The following is an 18,095-nucleotide window of genomic DNA, read 5'->3' as shown; positions in this document are numbered from 1 at the left end:
TATAGAATCTAATTAAAAATAATAAAAATAATAAAGTAAATAAATTAAGAACTCCTAAACTAATTAATAATAATTATATACATATATAAATGAAAGTTAATAAATATACCTTGATTGAACTTCGCATATGCAATAGAGCATCACACATGCTCCCAATGAATTCTATTTTAGCGCGTGAAGGGATGGAAATCTTATTTTGAATTTGAAAATTGTAAAGACAAACTTTGTGAGAGTTTCAAGATGTGAGGAAGGCTAATACGATTCTTCGAATGTTTGCATCAAAAAACAAAATCCATTTTTGGCATGGTATTTAGAGTTTGTTTGACAATGATTCTAGGAAGCACTTTTAGGATAAAAAATGTTTTTGAAAAAAAAAAAAATAGATTCGTTCTTGATTTTCTAATTATATATATAAACATGCATCCATGTTTAACTTTCCTCTTAAGGACTCCTGATCTATTCTTTCCACTTAAACCTCATGTGCTTAATTTTGGTGTCCTCTCATAATATTTTTATTAAGTCTTTCTTAAACTAAAATTTCATCATTTTTGAAGTTAAAGAATGAAGAAAATTTATATTGATTTTTCTTTCTTAGTTTAGGAAATCTCCTTATTTATTGTGAATTTCAAACTCACCTTGTTGATTTCAAATTTGTTAATCTTTCTCTGACTTATGAGTTCAAATTTGATTTGAAATTGAGAAAATAAAGACTAATAAGAAAAACACCCAAGAGGGGGGTGAATTGGGTTTTCAAAAACTTTTTCAACACAACTAATTTAAACACAATATAAGCAAATATAATGAGATAGAGTTAGAGAATTCAAACTCAGATTTTATAGTGGTTCGACACTTCCTTACCTACATCCACTCTCCTCAAGCTCCTAACTAAGTGAGAGTTCTACTAACTTGAAGTTACAACCAAGCTTCTAATTTTCTTTACACTTGGATTTCAGCTCCAGTGGACTCCTACACAGTCTCTTCAAGATTCAACACATTTGAAGACTCTTAACACTCAATTTACAAGAATGATCTTCTCTTAACCTAGCTCAATAATGACTCAAATACAAATCAAAACTAGGATGACTCACAAGGGTGCACTAAAAGATATGCAAGTGGAGATTTAATGCACCAAGAAAGAAATGAGAGCTTTTAATGCAAGAACAAGTGGGTAGACAATTGATTGCAAGTGTTCTCTATGTCATAAATGAAGTGGAGTTCTCAATTTATAGGTTTCTAACATCGGAAGCCAAGAAAAACAAAAAGCAGCTTCAACCGATCAAGCTGGGGGTCGATCGGTTCAATAGCCGTTGGAGCATTTAATGCTTTTGAAGGTTACCGTTGTCTCGATCGGACCTCAACTAGAAAGGAGGGTACCTCAACCGAGAAGGGAAGGTTACTGGATGAGAGAAAGTGTTTTTGACACTTATCGATTAGACAAGGGCAACAGATTGATCGGTTCTCTGGTTAGTTGAGCCCGTTGGCCTATGCCTCGACCGATTCAGCCTTTTAGCCCCGAAAGCCTATATTTTTCAGTTCTTTTCCTTTCTAACACTTAAACAAAGTCTTTAGGTAAATTAACATATCAATTTTAAAATGTTTTGCCTAAAGTACATTTGATAAAACTCGGTTTTTAATGAAATTATAACTTTAAAGAATAAACCGAGTTTTCCAAATATGCATGAAAAGAAATGTAAAACCTAAGTATACCCATGCATTCATCTTACATTTGTTTCCTATGATTAAAAATCTTTCAAATGTCTCGATCTTGTATCCATTTGATCATTTGATGAATTTCCAAATTTATACCTAAGATTCTTTACAATTCAAACAAATTAGACACTTAACCATGGTTTGTTATCATCAAAACCCGACTAGGAGAACCCTTGGGTTAATAGAAACATAACTATTGGTAATTGATTTTGAACTCCAAGACACATCAAAATGAGTTCCAAATCCTCAATCTAATTCAAAATGCATCATACTCATTTAGAACTTGTAATTTTTAAAGTTTTCTTGAGTCATTTATGACTTTTCTTTGTGATAAGCAACTAATAAGAGTGCGTTACTTGTTATGTTATTGAACTTACTATATAAAATCTTTTAGTTCTAGAATTTAGGAAATCTTTTGGAAATCTTTCAGAAATTTGACATTTTGTAGGGAAGAAGACGAGAACTTTGATTTATTTTTTTCTTCTTTATTGAGTATATTGTTTGTGAAACCAATGTTTGGTTAGTCTTGATTTTGATGATAACAAAACAAGATTTAGAACTAATGACTATATTTCAAGTGTGATTAGGCAAGACGATTTCCAAAATGGCAATCACAAAGACAAATCAAGTCAATGAGAAACCATGAAGAAGAAGACCACCTCAAAGAGAAGTGTTTTTCAAGACCCAAGCTTCATAAGATCTTTTTGTAAGGTTGTTGGTGCACTAAGATTTTCATGCATTACATTCTTTACTTATGCACCAAAATCATCCAATAGTTATTTTGTTTTAAATATTTTAAGAATTGGATGATTTCATATTTTCAACTAAAACCTTGTGTTAAATGTATTTCAAACTTGTTTTAAAAGGTTTTAAGTTGAAAAAGTTGGTTGTTGAGCCAAAAAATGGCTCAACTGGTTGAACCGGGTGAGGAACCGGTCGACCGTAAGCTCAATCGATCGAGGTCCGGGTCGACCCACAGCTCAACCGGTCAAGGCCCGGGTCGACCCACAGCTCAACTGGTCAAGGCCCGGGTAAATCCCCAACTCAACCGATCGAGGGTGCAAAAAACTTTCTTTCTTCTAGAACGGTTGTTCAACCGGTCAAGGTTGAACTTTAACCGGTTGAGGTTCGGTTGAGGCCCAACGGTTGAGGTTCGGTTGAGGCCCAACGGTCACCTGCCAAGCATTAAATACTAATGGCTAGTCAACTGATCAACCCCTAACTCGATCGGTCGACCCCTACCTCGATCGGTCGAACCTCCAAATGGCTAGTTTAGCTTTTCTCTTCTATAAAAATGCTCTAATATTCATTGTTTCATGAGCTTAACCTTCCCAAACATTTCTTGATTATATTTTAGTATTGGAAGAGTGTTTCTTAGTGCACCATTGTTCTAAAACTTGCATATTTTTAGTGCACCTTTCAATCCTAATTTTCTTGTATCGATTGAGCTTAAAGCTCTGGTGTTAGGATTTTTGTTAGATCTTTTATTTGTAAATCCTTGAGAGGAAGTTGTTCAAGAGTGGGATATCTCTTGAGAAGTGTAAAGGGTGATTGGAACCAAAAGTCCAAGAGGGTGAATTGGAACCATAATCCAATTGTATTGCTTGAAAGCTTGGTTTGGAAGCCTTGAATTAGTGGAACCTCAAACTCGGGATTGAAGTTAGAGGAGAGTGGATGTAGGCCGGGTTGCGCCGAACCACTATAAACTCTTGTGTTTGCATTCTCTATTCCCTACTCTTTAATTTATATGCAATTGTCTATATATTGATTATTATATACTTGCATATAATTGTCTCTTGCATTCACTTGTTTAAATTTGCGAAAAGATTCACTCTATTCACCCCCCTCTAGGGTGATTATCATAGGTTGAATTAGCCTAATATTTCTAATGTTGTTTTTATTTCCTTTTGACTCAAATTGTGATTTTTACTCTATTATGAATTATGAATGTGACATCATCCCTATGAGAGGTTAAAAAGCCAACTTGAGGCTTGAAACATAAAAACCTAAAGTTATAGCAACAATTGGTAAATTATCGTAACAATAAGATTAATTATTGGTTGAGTTATAATTTATTAATTTTTTTATCTTATCATTGTGGGTTAGTTTAGGGAATGATACGATATGTTATTACTTAATACAAAAAATTCTTGGTAACTCTTGATCATTAGTTATCCTAGTATTCCCTATCGTTATTTGCCCAAAAAATAAAGGTATAAAAGGTAGGAAGAGTTAAAAAGTCAAACCTTACACTGAAAAGCAATCTCATTTATTTGATGGTTTTAAGAATTGGTTTTATAAAGAAAAAAAAAAGTTTTTAAATCCAATTCTGAGTTATAGAGCTCAAGTTAATCACAAGCGCCCAAGGATCTCAAATTATTTTACTTAAGAAACCCTTATTCTCTCTACTTTTATACCTTGAGTTGGATTGTGAAAAGCCTCATACTTGAATCAATTAAATTAAAAATTAATATTCATTTTGTTATTAATTTAATTTCTCTTACTTAGTTTCACTTCATCAAAGTTAATTCACATATTATTTTTCATTTTAGGATTAAAATAAAAGTGATTTATTTATTATAATATTGACAAATTTTGTAAGTTGATCCATGGCGACAATACTCGAAGTATTAAAAAAATCGTAGTAGCTATTTTTCTGATTTTTTTTTTTACAAGAGTTATTATGTAAAAAGACTTAGTATTTTGGACAATAGAAAGAATTGATCACCTTTCTTTGTTATCATAGTTTTAAAACGCTTAAGGCACACTAAGGGCAAAAGTCTCCTACATCTTAGTGAAGTAAAACTGATTTAGGACATAAAATGTAATCCAAAATTTAATCTAATCCATAATAATTTTAAATTTGAAAGAAGCCATCAACCAAAAATGTAATCAATAGAAATTTCAAGAATTTTTAGAAAAGAAAAGAAAAGAAAACACCAAGGCATATATCTAATATCTCAAACAAGCAAAGCACTATACCTAGGAAATGATATAGACATCACAATGATGGGCAAGGCTCTAATGGATCAAAGGTGTTGAAATCTAAATTTGGGAACATTTTTAGAAATGATTCTTTTATGTTTTATAGAAAATCTATTTGAAAATCTCAACTTGTTTTTTATATTTTTTAAAATAATTTTTATTTGTAATATTTTATTTTTAACTATTTTTTATATTTATGTAAATAAATTTTAGAACTACTAAAAAATAAAATAAAAACGACTGAAAATAACCAAATACATTCCTAAAAAATACCATATTTAAAAAAAAAAAAACTATTTTTCATAAAAAAAAGAAAAGAAAAGAAAACAGAAAACGATTTTTAAGAACATTCCTTGCTTTGGACAAATACCAAAGCTAGCGGAAATGAGAATAAGGAAGAAAGTTGGATAAACTTTAGACAAAAAGAACCCAAGCTTTGGACTTTGAAATACACATCTTTCCAACTACAAGCCCAGCATTTACTTATCCCTTTTCTGTTGTTACCTTGCTTCTAAAACCATGAGATTGTATAAAAGAATTCAGGGAATGAGCATGAAGTGAAAAGTTCAAGACATGACTTTTTGTGGTGGTTATTTTTTTACTTAATTCTAAACAAAACCTTAATACTTAATAATATTAAATATTAAGATGTTTATTTTTATAATATTTTATTTCCATTAAATATTAAAAAGTAAAGAAAAATTAATATGTTATTTTTTTATTTTAAAAAAACTATATATTTTAATTTTTTCTATTTGGTAAAAAGTTTATAATAAGTTATAAAAAAGTAAAAAAATAAACAATCTAAATTCTGAAAACAAATTACTTTCGACAAAAACCCAAAAAAAAAACACCACCTTGGTAATCTACTATTCACATATGTAATCCTCACATATTCTGCTAAACTCCTTGCACAACTTCCGATCATAAAAAGCTTGGTCTGAGAGCCAAGTGATACATTATTTTGCATTCAACATGAGGTGATTGCAAATCAGCAACTGTTTGTACTCTGAATTGAAGAAAAATGATTGAAAAAAATAACTTCACAAGGATAGGATACTTGATTTGTCATTTCTTTCTTTGGAAGGGGATATAATTCAAATCTACAGCCACGAAGATGCCCTTCATGTCCATGATCGTATTCCTCTCATGCTGATTTCAGTTGCTGCAAAAGAAATTGCCACTCGTATCAAGTACAAGGCTGTGCTAATTTATGGATGTATACGGTGCTTTCTGAGCAGAAGGCATTTGAAAACTAACAAGAAGTGAAGACACATCTCACTTTGTGCTCTAAGGTTTGAAAGAATTATTCTATTCTAGATTACCAGGGTGTCATTACTCCAGGTTCAAAATACAACCCCAACCCCAACCCCAACGCAGACCTACACACCCCCTCATGAACCGCACACTAAGGGGAAAAGGCCACAGAAAGGGGGCATCCCATGTCCTCTTTCAAAGCTCAAAAATAGAACTTGAGACTGTCTCAAAATCCTATAAATGTAATTCCATACAAGGTACCAAGTAACAGAGCTAGGAAAACAACACAGTATCATTTTGTCATGATGAAGAAGAAGAAAATGGTTAGATTTCCTTCTGTTGTCACAAGCCCCCTCATCACTTTTCAGGCTCACCTAATCAATGGATCCTTACTGGATAGAAATCATCCAGTAAGCAGGGATGACTTATCTCACTACAGATGACTAAATGAAGCAGCAAAGGAGCAATTTCAATTTTCAAGCTAAGGAGCATAAGAAATTGAGTGTTCATGGTATAAATGCTGCATATAAGCAACAAACTAAGCAAAAATTTTAAATTCTTTTAAACCATCTTTGATTTTAATTTTGACTGAATTTAGGTTATAATGCAGAACAAAACTCACTCGTTTCTCCTCTTCCATCTTGGCCTTTATGAAAGAGTACATTGCCACTCCAGCAATTGCAACGCATGTTCCAATACCAGTTTGCGTTGAAATCTTGTTACCTGTGAGAAGTAAGTTGTTAGATATCTTCTGGGCATATGATGTTTAGGGAGAAGGCAGCAATAGGCAAATCAAACAGAAAAAGATGAACATTTACCAAAGACCAAGATCGAGAAACCAATCACAAAAACACGTTTCAAGACGTTGCCAACTGCATGTGTGAGAGGTGCCACTCTCTCCAGGGTGTTGGTAGCTAGCTGAGAATTCAAAAAGCAGAAAATAATTTTATTATCTCAACACATGACTTTTTGATGACCCTTATTGAATACATAATGTCATTAGGGATGAAACTAGGAATTAAATTATTCAACTTTGATTGTTAAATAACATCGAGAGGAAAAAGAATGATAGTGATAACTTTATGATCCACAAGACGTTAGTTTACAACTGAAGCTCCCCAAAAATAATGTACCTGATTGTAGAGGTGATAAAACATTCCCACCCAAAAGAGATCTGAGAGGAACTTGGTTAGACCCACTTTAGCAATTGCATCATTAAAGCCATGCTTCATCAGTTGAGGTCCCTCCACCTGTAAAATCAGACATGAAAGTATGGAAACTGTTATTTTAGTTTTAGGAATCAAAACCCTCAAGGATCTCAAATCATGTTGCACTTACAATGAGAGCCGGTGGAATGCAGACAATGAGAGCAATGATGGAAATATAAGCATAGATATTAGTACTGTCCATGTCAGTCTGCAAAAACCCATTCATTCATTAGAAGGAGAATTTTTGAGGTACAGAGGAAAATAGCTCTGCTCAAGCTATTGCCACCTATGTGTGTTTTATTCAAGACCAGAAAAAAGAAAAAACAGTCAAGAGCAGAATAGAAGATAACCATGGCCTTCTTTGAATAGATACTCCTGTAAGTGAAGGAGATATTAGAAATCATAGCACTAATGAAGCCAGTCCAGTTGAATGATAGCTCAGTCAATGATGCCATTGACACACCTGCATTTTATTTTGAAGTTAAAATCACATGAAATGGTGGAAACACTGTCATAATCAAGTATTTCTGAAAAACAGCTTTGAATAAGAATTCACAAGTTCATATCAAAACCAAGTAAACTTTCCACCTATCCCGATACAAAGTCCTGCCCTAGAGGGCAAGAGCCACATAGCTGAAGATAATTCGATATCCAGATTAAAAAATGTGTCGACTTGCGTGAAACAAACAAACTACATTAACAGGGAGAGAGGAGTGTTTACCAAGAACAACAGGGGCCAGAGATAGCCATAGGCTTAAGGGTATCGACTGTCCTAGTATAAATTGAGAAGCCGCAGCATTGAAGAAGGGTTCAAGAGCTGAAACAAAATAAAAGCATTATAGATGACAGAGATTTAAGTAGTGTAAACTGTATAACAAGAAAATAACATGCTTGGACAATAGTGGAGTTAATGCTTTTCTATAACACTGTATAATCATATAGATTTCTGTCACCTTTGATTGTGTGGGTGAAAGAGACGGCAACTGCTGCAAAGGAGACATTGCTAGTCACATGGCCTAGAGCATGACATACAGCAACGGGGATGAGCAATTTCAGGAGGTTTGAGTCTATAGGCTACAAAGAAAACCACAAGTCGCATGTCATTCCCAAAATCAATAAGGGCTACAAGTCATCATCATCATATACAGAAGAAACAATCTTGGCTTTCTACAGAAAAGACCCTGTAATATCACAACTACATAAATTTCCTGATCTTAAACCTCGTTTGGTCCTCAAAAAGAAAGAAATAAAGACAAGAAGGGATATCGATTAAATTAAAGGTAAGGAAAGAAAAGAACAGGCTTCCTCTTTCTGTCATTCTTTCCAAAAGCCAAATAAAAAACCAATGGCTTAAAGACCTCTTCCATTTTTCATCAAATTTTCAGCATTTTGCTTCCCTTTCCTTCATACTTTTAATGAACCAACGGAAAATTGGAAAATTTCATGATAATAAAATGCCTAGGATAATAGTAAGATCTCCCAGCAGTATGTCACATACATGCTGCTCATTGATCAACCAATCAGCTTAACCATGTAATTATATCTATCTACCTACTTTGCTTATTAGTATTATTGGGCAATGCTTGTGGTTTCCCTCATGCAGCCATGGAATTTTCTTAATAGGCAAATCAAAGATATATTAAAACTGCACCAATTAAAAGAGTCAGTGCAACCCAACCCATATACATATGGAGTACACAAGGTAGCCGTCCTCGACAGCCAACAGGCCACATTCATCATCACCATCTCACGTGACATTAACAGCAACGGCTTATTTTATTGTTCTAATGTTGTTGCATTGATTAAAATAAACTACAGAAAATAAACAATGAATTAAGACAACGAGATGGTGGGGTTGGAGAGTGGACTTACAGCTCGCTTGGGAAGGCCGACGCCCCAGCTCACCAAACAGTAGACCACCCCAACAAACAAATGAATTACCGATACAAAACTGCACACACCCCACAGACCACCATAAACTAACTTTCATCAATTCCATGCCCCCAGATGGACCGTCATAAGCTCTTATATACCAAGAATTTTAGCCATACTTACTAAGGATATGGGAAGTAGTTGTAGATCTTCTTGTTGAGGATGTTGAATATAACGTTGAGGAAATACCTGAAAATGTACAATTTGGTAAAGACACCCAGAAACAGGGATTTCGAATCACCATTTTATTTTGACTCTTTCTGACCGTTGAAGAGAATTGTAGATGTTGTTAGTTGTTAACGGTGATGACCTACCACATGAAGAAGAAAAACCCCGTAACTAGAGCCGGGTACTTGTCCAAGAACCCAATCTTAGCGTCCCTGAGAAAACAACGGGTCAGAAAAAAAAATTAGTCGGGTGACTCAAAACGGGTCGGCGACCGGGTCAGAACGAAGGAAACGGACCTCACCCGGCGGAATCGCTCCCTTCGGCGGGCGACGACGTGGAGGCCATAGTCGGCCGGAGAATCTCACGCTTTCCAGTGGTCATGCCGACGACTGGAGCGCTCTCCAGGATCAAAGCTGGCCGGAGCTGCCTCCCCCATATGAGGTTCCCGCCGTCTCCGACAGCCCCGATTGGTCTGGCAGGAGCGAAGCAAACGGTGTCCCTCACCGGCTTACGGAGCCGGACGAGGCCGGAAATGGTGGTGGCGCCGGACAACACCCTCGACTCCATGTTTTCTGAGAGAGAGATAGCGAAACGAAATGTGCTTCTGGTAGGTACACTGAGCTCTTATTCACGTCCACAGCGAGTTATCCTACGCCGAGAACGTTATCTTGAGCGGGGAGAACACAAGAACTGTTTGAGTGGCTCTCAAGTGACGAGCGGAACGGTTTGTAAAGTAATAAACTTTGGATTTATTGAACCGACGTTAATCTCCTGCGGTGTAGCCCACTGTAATAAATAAAATCACAGTACCTGATCACGTTAAAAATAAATCACGGATAAATAACTGTCAAAATCAGCGGTTAATGAGGATCAGAATTAGGAATCTCACATGTGGTTGGTTACTCATGAGATGGGCAACCAATAATAGTGGGCGATATTTACATACGGCTCTGGATTAGGTATGGCGGAAGGTGGGGCCCATCTTATCTCCACTGAAAGGCCTCTGACGAAGGGCTTGTCTTGTCCAATCGTAATCTGCTATTTTCCTTATCGTTTCTATTTTCTGGTTGGGATTTTCTTCCCTGTGATATTATTACCCTTAGTTTTGTAAAAGTTCTGGTTGGTATCTCGCCAAGTTCACGAATAAACAAAAATCGAAAAAGATTTTTGACGAAGTGTAACATCATTCTTCCTAACTTAGCATTCGAATCATAAGATCGGTCATGATCCTGTCTTTTAACCATTGCCACGAAAAATAAATTAGTGAATTTTTTCAAGTAGGAGACTGAAATTTTTTTGTGAAGGCTTTTAATAGGTCGATCAAACCCATTTATTATAAATTTATTTATTTATTATTTTTTATATCACTTATTTTACAAAAATAAAATAAAATCTGCATTTAAAAATGGAAAAAAGAATATTTATAAAATACATTATAGAATAATATTAATATATGTGCTATTATATAAATATATATATTATTTTATATATTGAATAACATTATAAAAAAATTAGTTATAAAGTATAAATATTTGAATAATGAATATTATTAAAGGTAAGAAAAAATTTATATTAAAAATAATATATATTTCATTAATAAATAAAATCTCATAATATCTTTCACTAGATTTAATATCTAGATATATTATATTTTATTTAAATAATATAATATTTTAAGATATACGTATCTTATAGAATTTGGAAAATTTTAGAAACTATTAATCCTAGGTCAATTTGGTATCAAGGCGTTCATACTTTTTTATTTTTTAATTAACCTTTTTCATATTTTATAATTTTCAATTAAAATCCTTTTCCAGATTAAGTTTATTTATAATTTTCGTATGGTTCCATTATTCGGGATGAATTAATGTTCAAGCTCTGTCGAATAATTCTGCGTTTGGAGCGGCTGTCGCGCATAATACACGCGTTTAGTCGATTGCCTGCAAAACGCTGCGTTTCGATTTATCATTCTTCCTCAACCTAAACAACGCCGAAGAAGACGACTGTATTTTGATTTTCGTCTTCGGTTGGGAATATTGGGATTGATGTTATCGTTCTGGCGCAGTGTAGCATTCTTCTGATCACGGTCGTGAGCCCCTCCTACACAGGTCCGTACAATCGGAATATTCTCTAATCCTACTTGCGATTTGAGCTTATTTGAAAGATTTATTATTATTATTATTATTATTATTATTTATTTATATGTTTGGTTCCTGAGAATTGGGCATGAAGCACTCCTTTATGTTGCAGAGAATTTTCTGTGTTTTTACAAGACAACAGCAAAGCATAAATTGATTTCTTTCGCAGAATTATGTGTTTGGGATTGTCTTAGAACTGTTGCATCAGGTTTTTTTGGTCCGTTTTCGTGAATCTCGTATACAGCTAACTCATGTACTTCGATTGGGCTGACATAGTAGAAAATCAAGCACATTCTGTTTAAGATTTGGATCAGGTTCTTTGGTGTGAGTTTTTCAATCGGGTCAAACTCCACAACCTGGAGCCTCCAGCCAATTCCATAATTTTCTTAAGAAGAATTGCAAGTTCAAATATTCCTGATCAATTTTGTTAAAATTTGTTCATTAAGATGAAAAAGGGGTTTAGGGACGTTAGTCCTTCGGTTAGAAGTTATGAATCTTATGATACATTGGTAGTAGCTGATGCAATTAGGGTATATTCTAGGCTCAGTTATAAAACTTTTAAAGCTTCATGGAGAAGAATGGGTCTGCCCGAATGTTCGAGTTTTAAATGATGTGCTCTTTAAAATCTATGATCTTATAGAGGGGTTTTTCAATCTTCTTGTCAAATATCTTCACATTTGAATGGAAGCACACTTGAGGAAGTTGGACTGGGATTTCAGTGTGCAGACTAACTCACTAATGGAAAAGAAACATCAGCTTCAACGACCAAGAAATGAACCTAGTGAAGCTTCTGAGAACCCTTCCACAACTATATATAAGGGGAGTACTCTTTTCATCACTCTCCTGTGAATTTTGCTGGTTGTTTTTAGAGTATTGCGATAATTTGGTAGACCATAAAAAAAATTATTGCTTGTCTTGTTATTTGAAATATCAGCTCCATCTTTCTTGCCTGATTTATCATCATCAATATATTTTGGTTGATTTTCATTTTCTCTTCAAAGTAATGCTACATCACAAGAAGCAATCACTTCAATTGCTTCTTGACATAAGAAAATTACTTCTCATTTTTCTGAGAACTGTTGCCATGCCATTATGTCTATACTGAGAAACAATGCTGGTTGATGATATTCTCATGGATATTTTCCACAAATTGACCTTAGGGTTTGTTATCTAGCAGATTAACTCCCAAAGTATAGCAAATTCTCCAAATGGAAACAACAGAAGATTGTTCTGTGGAGATTGAGGCAGCAGTTTTTATCTAGCAGTCATTAAAGATTTAGAAAATCTGAATCATGTCCATGTGTGTGTGCATTTATAGTTTTTTGCATATTATTATTCACCACACTGCTCGATTCTTATTATTTTCAAATTTTAGTATCCTGTTCAGAATGAAGCTCTACTAATCCAGAATGTGCTGCACGCATAACACAGAGTTATATACGATATGAATAAATATATTATTTTAAATATACAGAAAAACTCTATTTGCTCTAGTTAGATCCAGGGATCAATTATTTGATATTTTTCTAAACCCAACAGTTATTATGATGGCACGAGTCTTATTTCATCTTGTATTTGGATACCTTTGTGTCATTGAGCTATTTTCTAATACACAGACCCTGGTGTCTGTCGGAAGTCACCGCATATTCCTGCCTCTTTATATTCGATGAAGGTGCAGTGGTCCATGGAAAAGATCAATCTCATGTGTTGGACAGCATAGTGGATGTAGCCTGGTCTTGCCTCTCAAGTACTTCCTAGTTGGCATATTTGATTCAGTAAAGCCTGTTCATGCTAATTAATAAAGTTCCTTGCATTCTGAAAATGGTGGAAATTTCTAAAAAGGGTATTCCACAACTTAATGATGTTTTAGACCCCTCAGCACCAGTTTTATCCTCTATGCTTTGGCTAGTTCAACAAAGGTTGGTCTCCAGTAAATCTCACGAAACAAATCTTTTGGGCGTTTCAAAAAATAATTCCATTTTTTTAAGAAAGAAATATTCTGGACATTTTCATGGTGTATACTTCTACCAGATTTTCTATATGAGAAATTCTGTTCATTTTTAGTTGTGATTGTTCTTTTATTTTTTTCTTGAAATTGGACTAAAAACAGCTAATCAATTTTCAAAATAGTTTGTGTTTCTTTTTCTTTCAAAAAGCTTTGAATTGACATGGATTTCATTGTTGATGCAAAAAATTCTTGTTTTTTTATTTTGAATTATTGTTAATAATTTCCTAATGGTAACGTACATCTCTTTTTCTGATTCGAACACTTGTATTGGTTCTCCCTCATAAATTTGTCCTTTTTTTCTCTATTTTATAAACAAATCACAGTATAGTGAGCTACATGCATACTTTAATTTCTGCACTGAATACTCCGAATCCTATCTTGTAAGTTTTAATTCTTACTATATGATGTTTATGGCTCTCAAGGCCATGTAGGAGTCACATCCAACTAAGATAACTGTTCAGTTGTGAGGAATGATATTGTTTCTGCACTTCAAAGAGAATAGAAGGGAAAAAGTTACATGTAGATTTGAATGGGTAGAGTTTTACCATTTAGAGAAGAATGGAGGTGTATATATATGAAGTAAACAAAGAAATTATTAATTAGTAGAGAGAGGGAAGCCGATTCCATGGCGTCGGGTTGGGAATACAACAAACAACATACTGCAAAAGACACCAATACCTACTGGCAGGGATGTGAGAAGCTCCTTGGTTTCATCAGATGGTGTTGGGTAGAAACAATTCACCACATTCTCATCAAACAGTGCAATGGCTGCAAAAACAAGTATTGACATGAAGGCATGGATGAAATCAATAAATCTCAACTGATACTCTGCTGCAAGTTCAGGTGGGAGAGTGGCTGACCCATCAATGATCCACAAACCCCGGAAGGTGGCAAACCCATAGTAAACATTTCCATTATTGTCCCTGAAGCTATCGGTGAAGCACTGTAGAAAGCATGACATGCCACAAAGGGCTAGGAGGCTGGAAGTCATGAACCGGCTGACTGGGTCACACTCACCTTTGTTTGTGAGAACAGGTGATAGAAATTGGAAAGCGAGAACCGTTCCAGTAGGTAAAAGATTAGCTAGATGGGCTGTGCTCTGAAATGTCTGGTTAATGGCCATTTGTGTTGGAGTTCTCTGTCCTGTTTGTGGTCTCGGCATATCTTGCAGCAGAGTAACTTTCTGGTCATTGAGATGCCAAGATTCCTCATCTTCAACCTTAAACTCCATGGCCCGGAACCTTTTATTTTCTTCCTTCTTTCTTTCAATCCCTGTAGGGCTTTTAATTCCATGTAAGAAACTGCTGTATTTTATAAGCAGTGGAAAGAGATGCTTTTGAGTGGGGGAAAAGGGAGGGAAGGGCGGTTTAGTGGTGCCTTGCAAGAAACAGAAACTGAAATTAAGGGAAAACAAATTTCATTAGAGTTCTGGAGTAATAGTTTGGTCCTGTTTTGAGTACCGACAGAACCTTGCAGGGGTGGCCTCCAATAATTTGTATATAGCTTTTGTGATCTTTATGAAGACATTCTCAAGAGTTTTCAAATGTGTACATGAGAGATTCATTTACTGAAGCTTGGCTCCCCAAGGGATTTAAGTTTGTGAGAACTTTCTTGCTTAGAAGCATCAAAAAGGAGCTGGGGGTGTTTTCCAGAGAAACCTTTGCTTTAATCTTTCTGGTTTTGAAGGTGAAGGTCTGTGCTTTCTCCCCACTGTATTTGTTAGTTTCCTCTGTAAGCAGGCATAAAAACCCTCTTTAAGATTCCCATTGCCAATCATGGATGCTTTCCTTGAAGTGATTCATATATCATTATCATTAAGGGTCGAGAACATGGTTCACTTAATTCGATAATTTTTTTAAGTGTCTTACAATAATTTCAAGTAATCTCAATATGTTAATATAAATCACAGTGACTGACCAAGGCCCAAACTAGGCTTTTTTGACCCAAGCTGAGCTGCCCAGGGTCATCTGTTTCCATGCTTACTGCTTATAGGATAAAGCTTTTCAGGCCCAAGCCAAACCCACTTTAATGGGCTTATCCGCATGGGCCTGTTTCATTTCTTGGACGCATGTGGCTGGCTACTAGGCCTTCAGGAGAACATTCTGTCCCTCAAATTGAATCTTTAGCCTTAAGAAATGCATTCTACTCTATTTGGCTTAAGGAAAATTTATGGTGCCATTTGCAATATAATATTTCATTACGCAAGGAATATAATAATGTCAAGATAAACAAAACCGTTCTGTAATAGAAATGACAAATATTTTTTAAGATAGAGAAAACCATAATAGTATCAAAATGCGTGTCTGGTAAGACAATCCAAGGTTGCACCCCTAGAAGTTTCCTAATCAAAAAATAAAAATAAAAGTAAAAAGCTTTCCCTGCAGCCATTTTATATATTCATATAGAAAAGTTTCAAGGTTATCTGATGTAGTGAACACGAATAGAGATCTATAAATATAGATATGGGTGTTGATGGTTATCTAGTAGGTGAACTCCTTTTGTGCCACCCCCATCTACTTGTTTTTAATATTACTTTGTTTCTTGTGATGTCCTTCATCAGTGGGTGAACTGGCCGTATCTGAGGTTGTTGGGTCACGGAAACGTTTTTGGGTGATAATTCAAGCTTGAGTATTAGATCATACTGTTCAATTATTTTGTTCTTGACCCCCAGAAGATTTTCAGTATCTAATAAACTAATCAGTACCAAAAAAAAAAAACTTTTGCATTATGTATTGCAAACATTTATATATGTATAGTCAATCAGGTGAGATCACATGGGTATCTCAAGTTTTATTACTATGTATTTAAATTTCATTCATGAATGCCATTGTTTTGTACTTTGGTCTTATTTCATTATATCTCGAACTTATTTATACTTTCGTTTTTTATTCATTTGTATCTTAATCTCGTTTATTTATATTCTAATCTCATACGGTTAAATTTGATCGCAGACTTCAAGTTTCAATAGCCCACATTCAAAATTTAGTAGGTATGGATACGATACCTTTACACTTTCATATATTTGAGCAATGAGTATAGAAAAAAAGTACATGAAAATGGCACAAACCTGTCATGTTTATCAGGCTTTCTTAGTTCTTAAATTGTGGTGATGATACCTTTTCTATAGCCATTGCACTAATCCCCATTTCAAAGAGGCTTCCTTAAAGCAACTGGTTATATTTTAAGCTCCATGTTTAGAAATGGAAAGGAGATTAAAGTGTACCATCATATAAAACTCAGCATTTAAAAAAAATAAAAGAAGAGGGAAAAAAAGATGGCAGAGAAGAAAGCCAGAAATTAATGAATGTTTGTCCATAAAAATGCCCCAAGAAAAAAAAGGGTTGGAGGTCTTTAGGCCCAAATGTTATGGGAATATACAATGAACATTTTCAAATGTTGATGTTTTGTCTATGAATCATGAAAGGGTGGCCTAGAATAAGAGCCCAGGTCCCAATGGTTAGGTAACTGTTTACATTTCTGCCTTATAAGTATCATTAATCACAAGAATCTGGACCATATTTATGAATTAATTACCCAAATAACATTTTGGATGGGCCATTCTGTAATCATTATAATGCTTAAAATTCAATAATCGACCTATCATTTCAGACCTAAAAAGAAAGAAAATCCACCCATCTGGTGGGCGAGTGGTGGTAGTGCCATGCTTTGGGAAAGTAAAATTATATTTCTTCACTTAAAAACTCCACATTGCCTTTTCCAGAATCCCAACCTGGGAACTGCAAATTTTTTAAACTCAGGACCTTCTTGAAGTTTTCATGCTAATATAAATCTATGTGAGAAAGCTGATATAAAATTTACTACAATAATGACTACTTTTTGTGGTTTTAAATTTCAGAAATCATTATGCCAACCAACCCAGCTATTAGTTGTGGTTATCTCTTCCAAGACTCTGAAAAGAAAACAGTGTATCCCCAGATGGACCCTATGTGGGATTGCTTTGTTTTCTATGGCAACTTTCGAGATTTTCTTAGAATCGCATACTCTCTCTCTCTCTCTCTCTCTAGAGGTAATGAATCATTTGATTCTGTCAATAAGCCCATCATTGAGTGAGAAGGGAAAGGAGGAAGGAGAAAGTTTAAGAGGTGAGGAGGTGAGGGGGTGAGGTGAGAGTGATGATGATGGGTTGCCTGAGTTGCAGTGAGAATGAACCACCACTCCTTCCAGCTCATGGGAATAGGTCCCATTTGCACAAACATGAATGCTGATGAAGTGTGACCCATAAGGCCATAAGAACTAATGGGGGGGGGGGGGTCCCTATCATGGATTGCCCACCCTTGTATCTATAGGGCTCCCTCCCCTAAGTTTCTGGGCACCCAATTGATTGATGCCCTGACCTTCTCTCAATTAAGGGTAGTTGAGAAAGCCAAAAGGAATCAATGATGCCTACTGCCATGATCTCATCTGCTTTTAGAATGACTAATATTAAAGGGTGATACAAATTTCAACGTTTGTGCAAATTGCACCATTTCACCCAAAGGACAATTGTGTTACTCGCTTTATTTGGTTCAAAGTTATTCCAAAAAAACTATTTTTTGAAAACTGTTTTCAAAACCGTTCTAAACAAACCCAAGCGTTACCAAAAACAATCACACATTTCCTCCTTTCAAAACCTTAGGGGAGCTCTGTAGTACCATGTACCACATTGATTAATGATGGTAAAGTATAACC

At 35.0% G+C, this 18,095-nt stretch overlaps 2 protein-coding genes and 1 long non-coding RNA gene across 4 annotated transcripts; 1 reads left to right on the top strand and 2 right to left on the bottom strand.

Moving 5' to 3' along the window:
- Positions 1–5,537: 5,537 nt before the first annotated feature.
- LOC117905027 (triose phosphate/phosphate translocator, chloroplastic) lies at positions 5,538–9,974 on the bottom strand. Of its 2 annotated transcripts, none has more exons than XM_034817886.1 (12): positions 9,562–9,974; positions 9,407–9,472; positions 9,216–9,281; positions 9,033–9,111; positions 8,114–8,234; positions 7,882–7,977; positions 7,511–7,623; positions 7,291–7,368; positions 7,086–7,202; positions 6,771–6,870; positions 6,575–6,675; positions 5,538–5,860 (listed from the first exon to the last, which is right to left on the bottom strand). In XM_034817886.1, exons 1-12 carry the CDS (start codon positions 9,825–9,827, stop codon positions 5,843–5,845), a joined length of 1,221 nt encoding a protein of 406 aa, XP_034673777.1. In that variant the 5' UTR covers positions 9,828–9,974; the 3' UTR covers positions 5,538–5,842. The 2 variants fall into 2 exon arrangements, with proteins under 2 accessions (XP_034673777.1, XP_034673778.1); XM_034817887.1 differs by having other exon boundaries at positions 9,557–9,648.
- Positions 9,975–11,058: 1,084 nt separating this feature from the next.
- On the top strand, positions 11,059–16,558 carry LOC117905132. Its single transcript, XR_004649658.1, has 2 exons — positions 11,059–11,368; positions 16,358–16,558. It is a non-coding gene; the product is annotated as an uncharacterized LOC117905132 (long non-coding RNA).
- Positions 13,868–14,664, bottom strand: LOC117905131 (protein DMP6-like). The gene has a single exon (XM_034818041.1). It carries the CDS (start codon positions 14,635–14,637, stop codon positions 14,002–14,004), a length of 636 nt encoding a protein of 211 aa, XP_034673932.1. The 5' UTR covers positions 14,638–14,664; the 3' UTR covers positions 13,868–14,001.
- Positions 16,559–18,095: the final 1,537 nt, after the last annotated feature.

This window comes from Vitis riparia, chromosome 17 (genome assembly GCF_004353265.1).
Source record: "Vitis riparia cultivar Riparia Gloire de Montpellier isolate 1030 chromosome 17, EGFV_Vit.rip_1.0, whole genome shotgun sequence".
NCBI lineage: Eukaryota > Viridiplantae > Streptophyta > Magnoliopsida > Vitales > Vitaceae > Vitis > Vitis riparia.
Note: the sequence above shows the minus strand (reverse complement) of the source record. Positions and strands in the feature narration are given on the sequence as shown.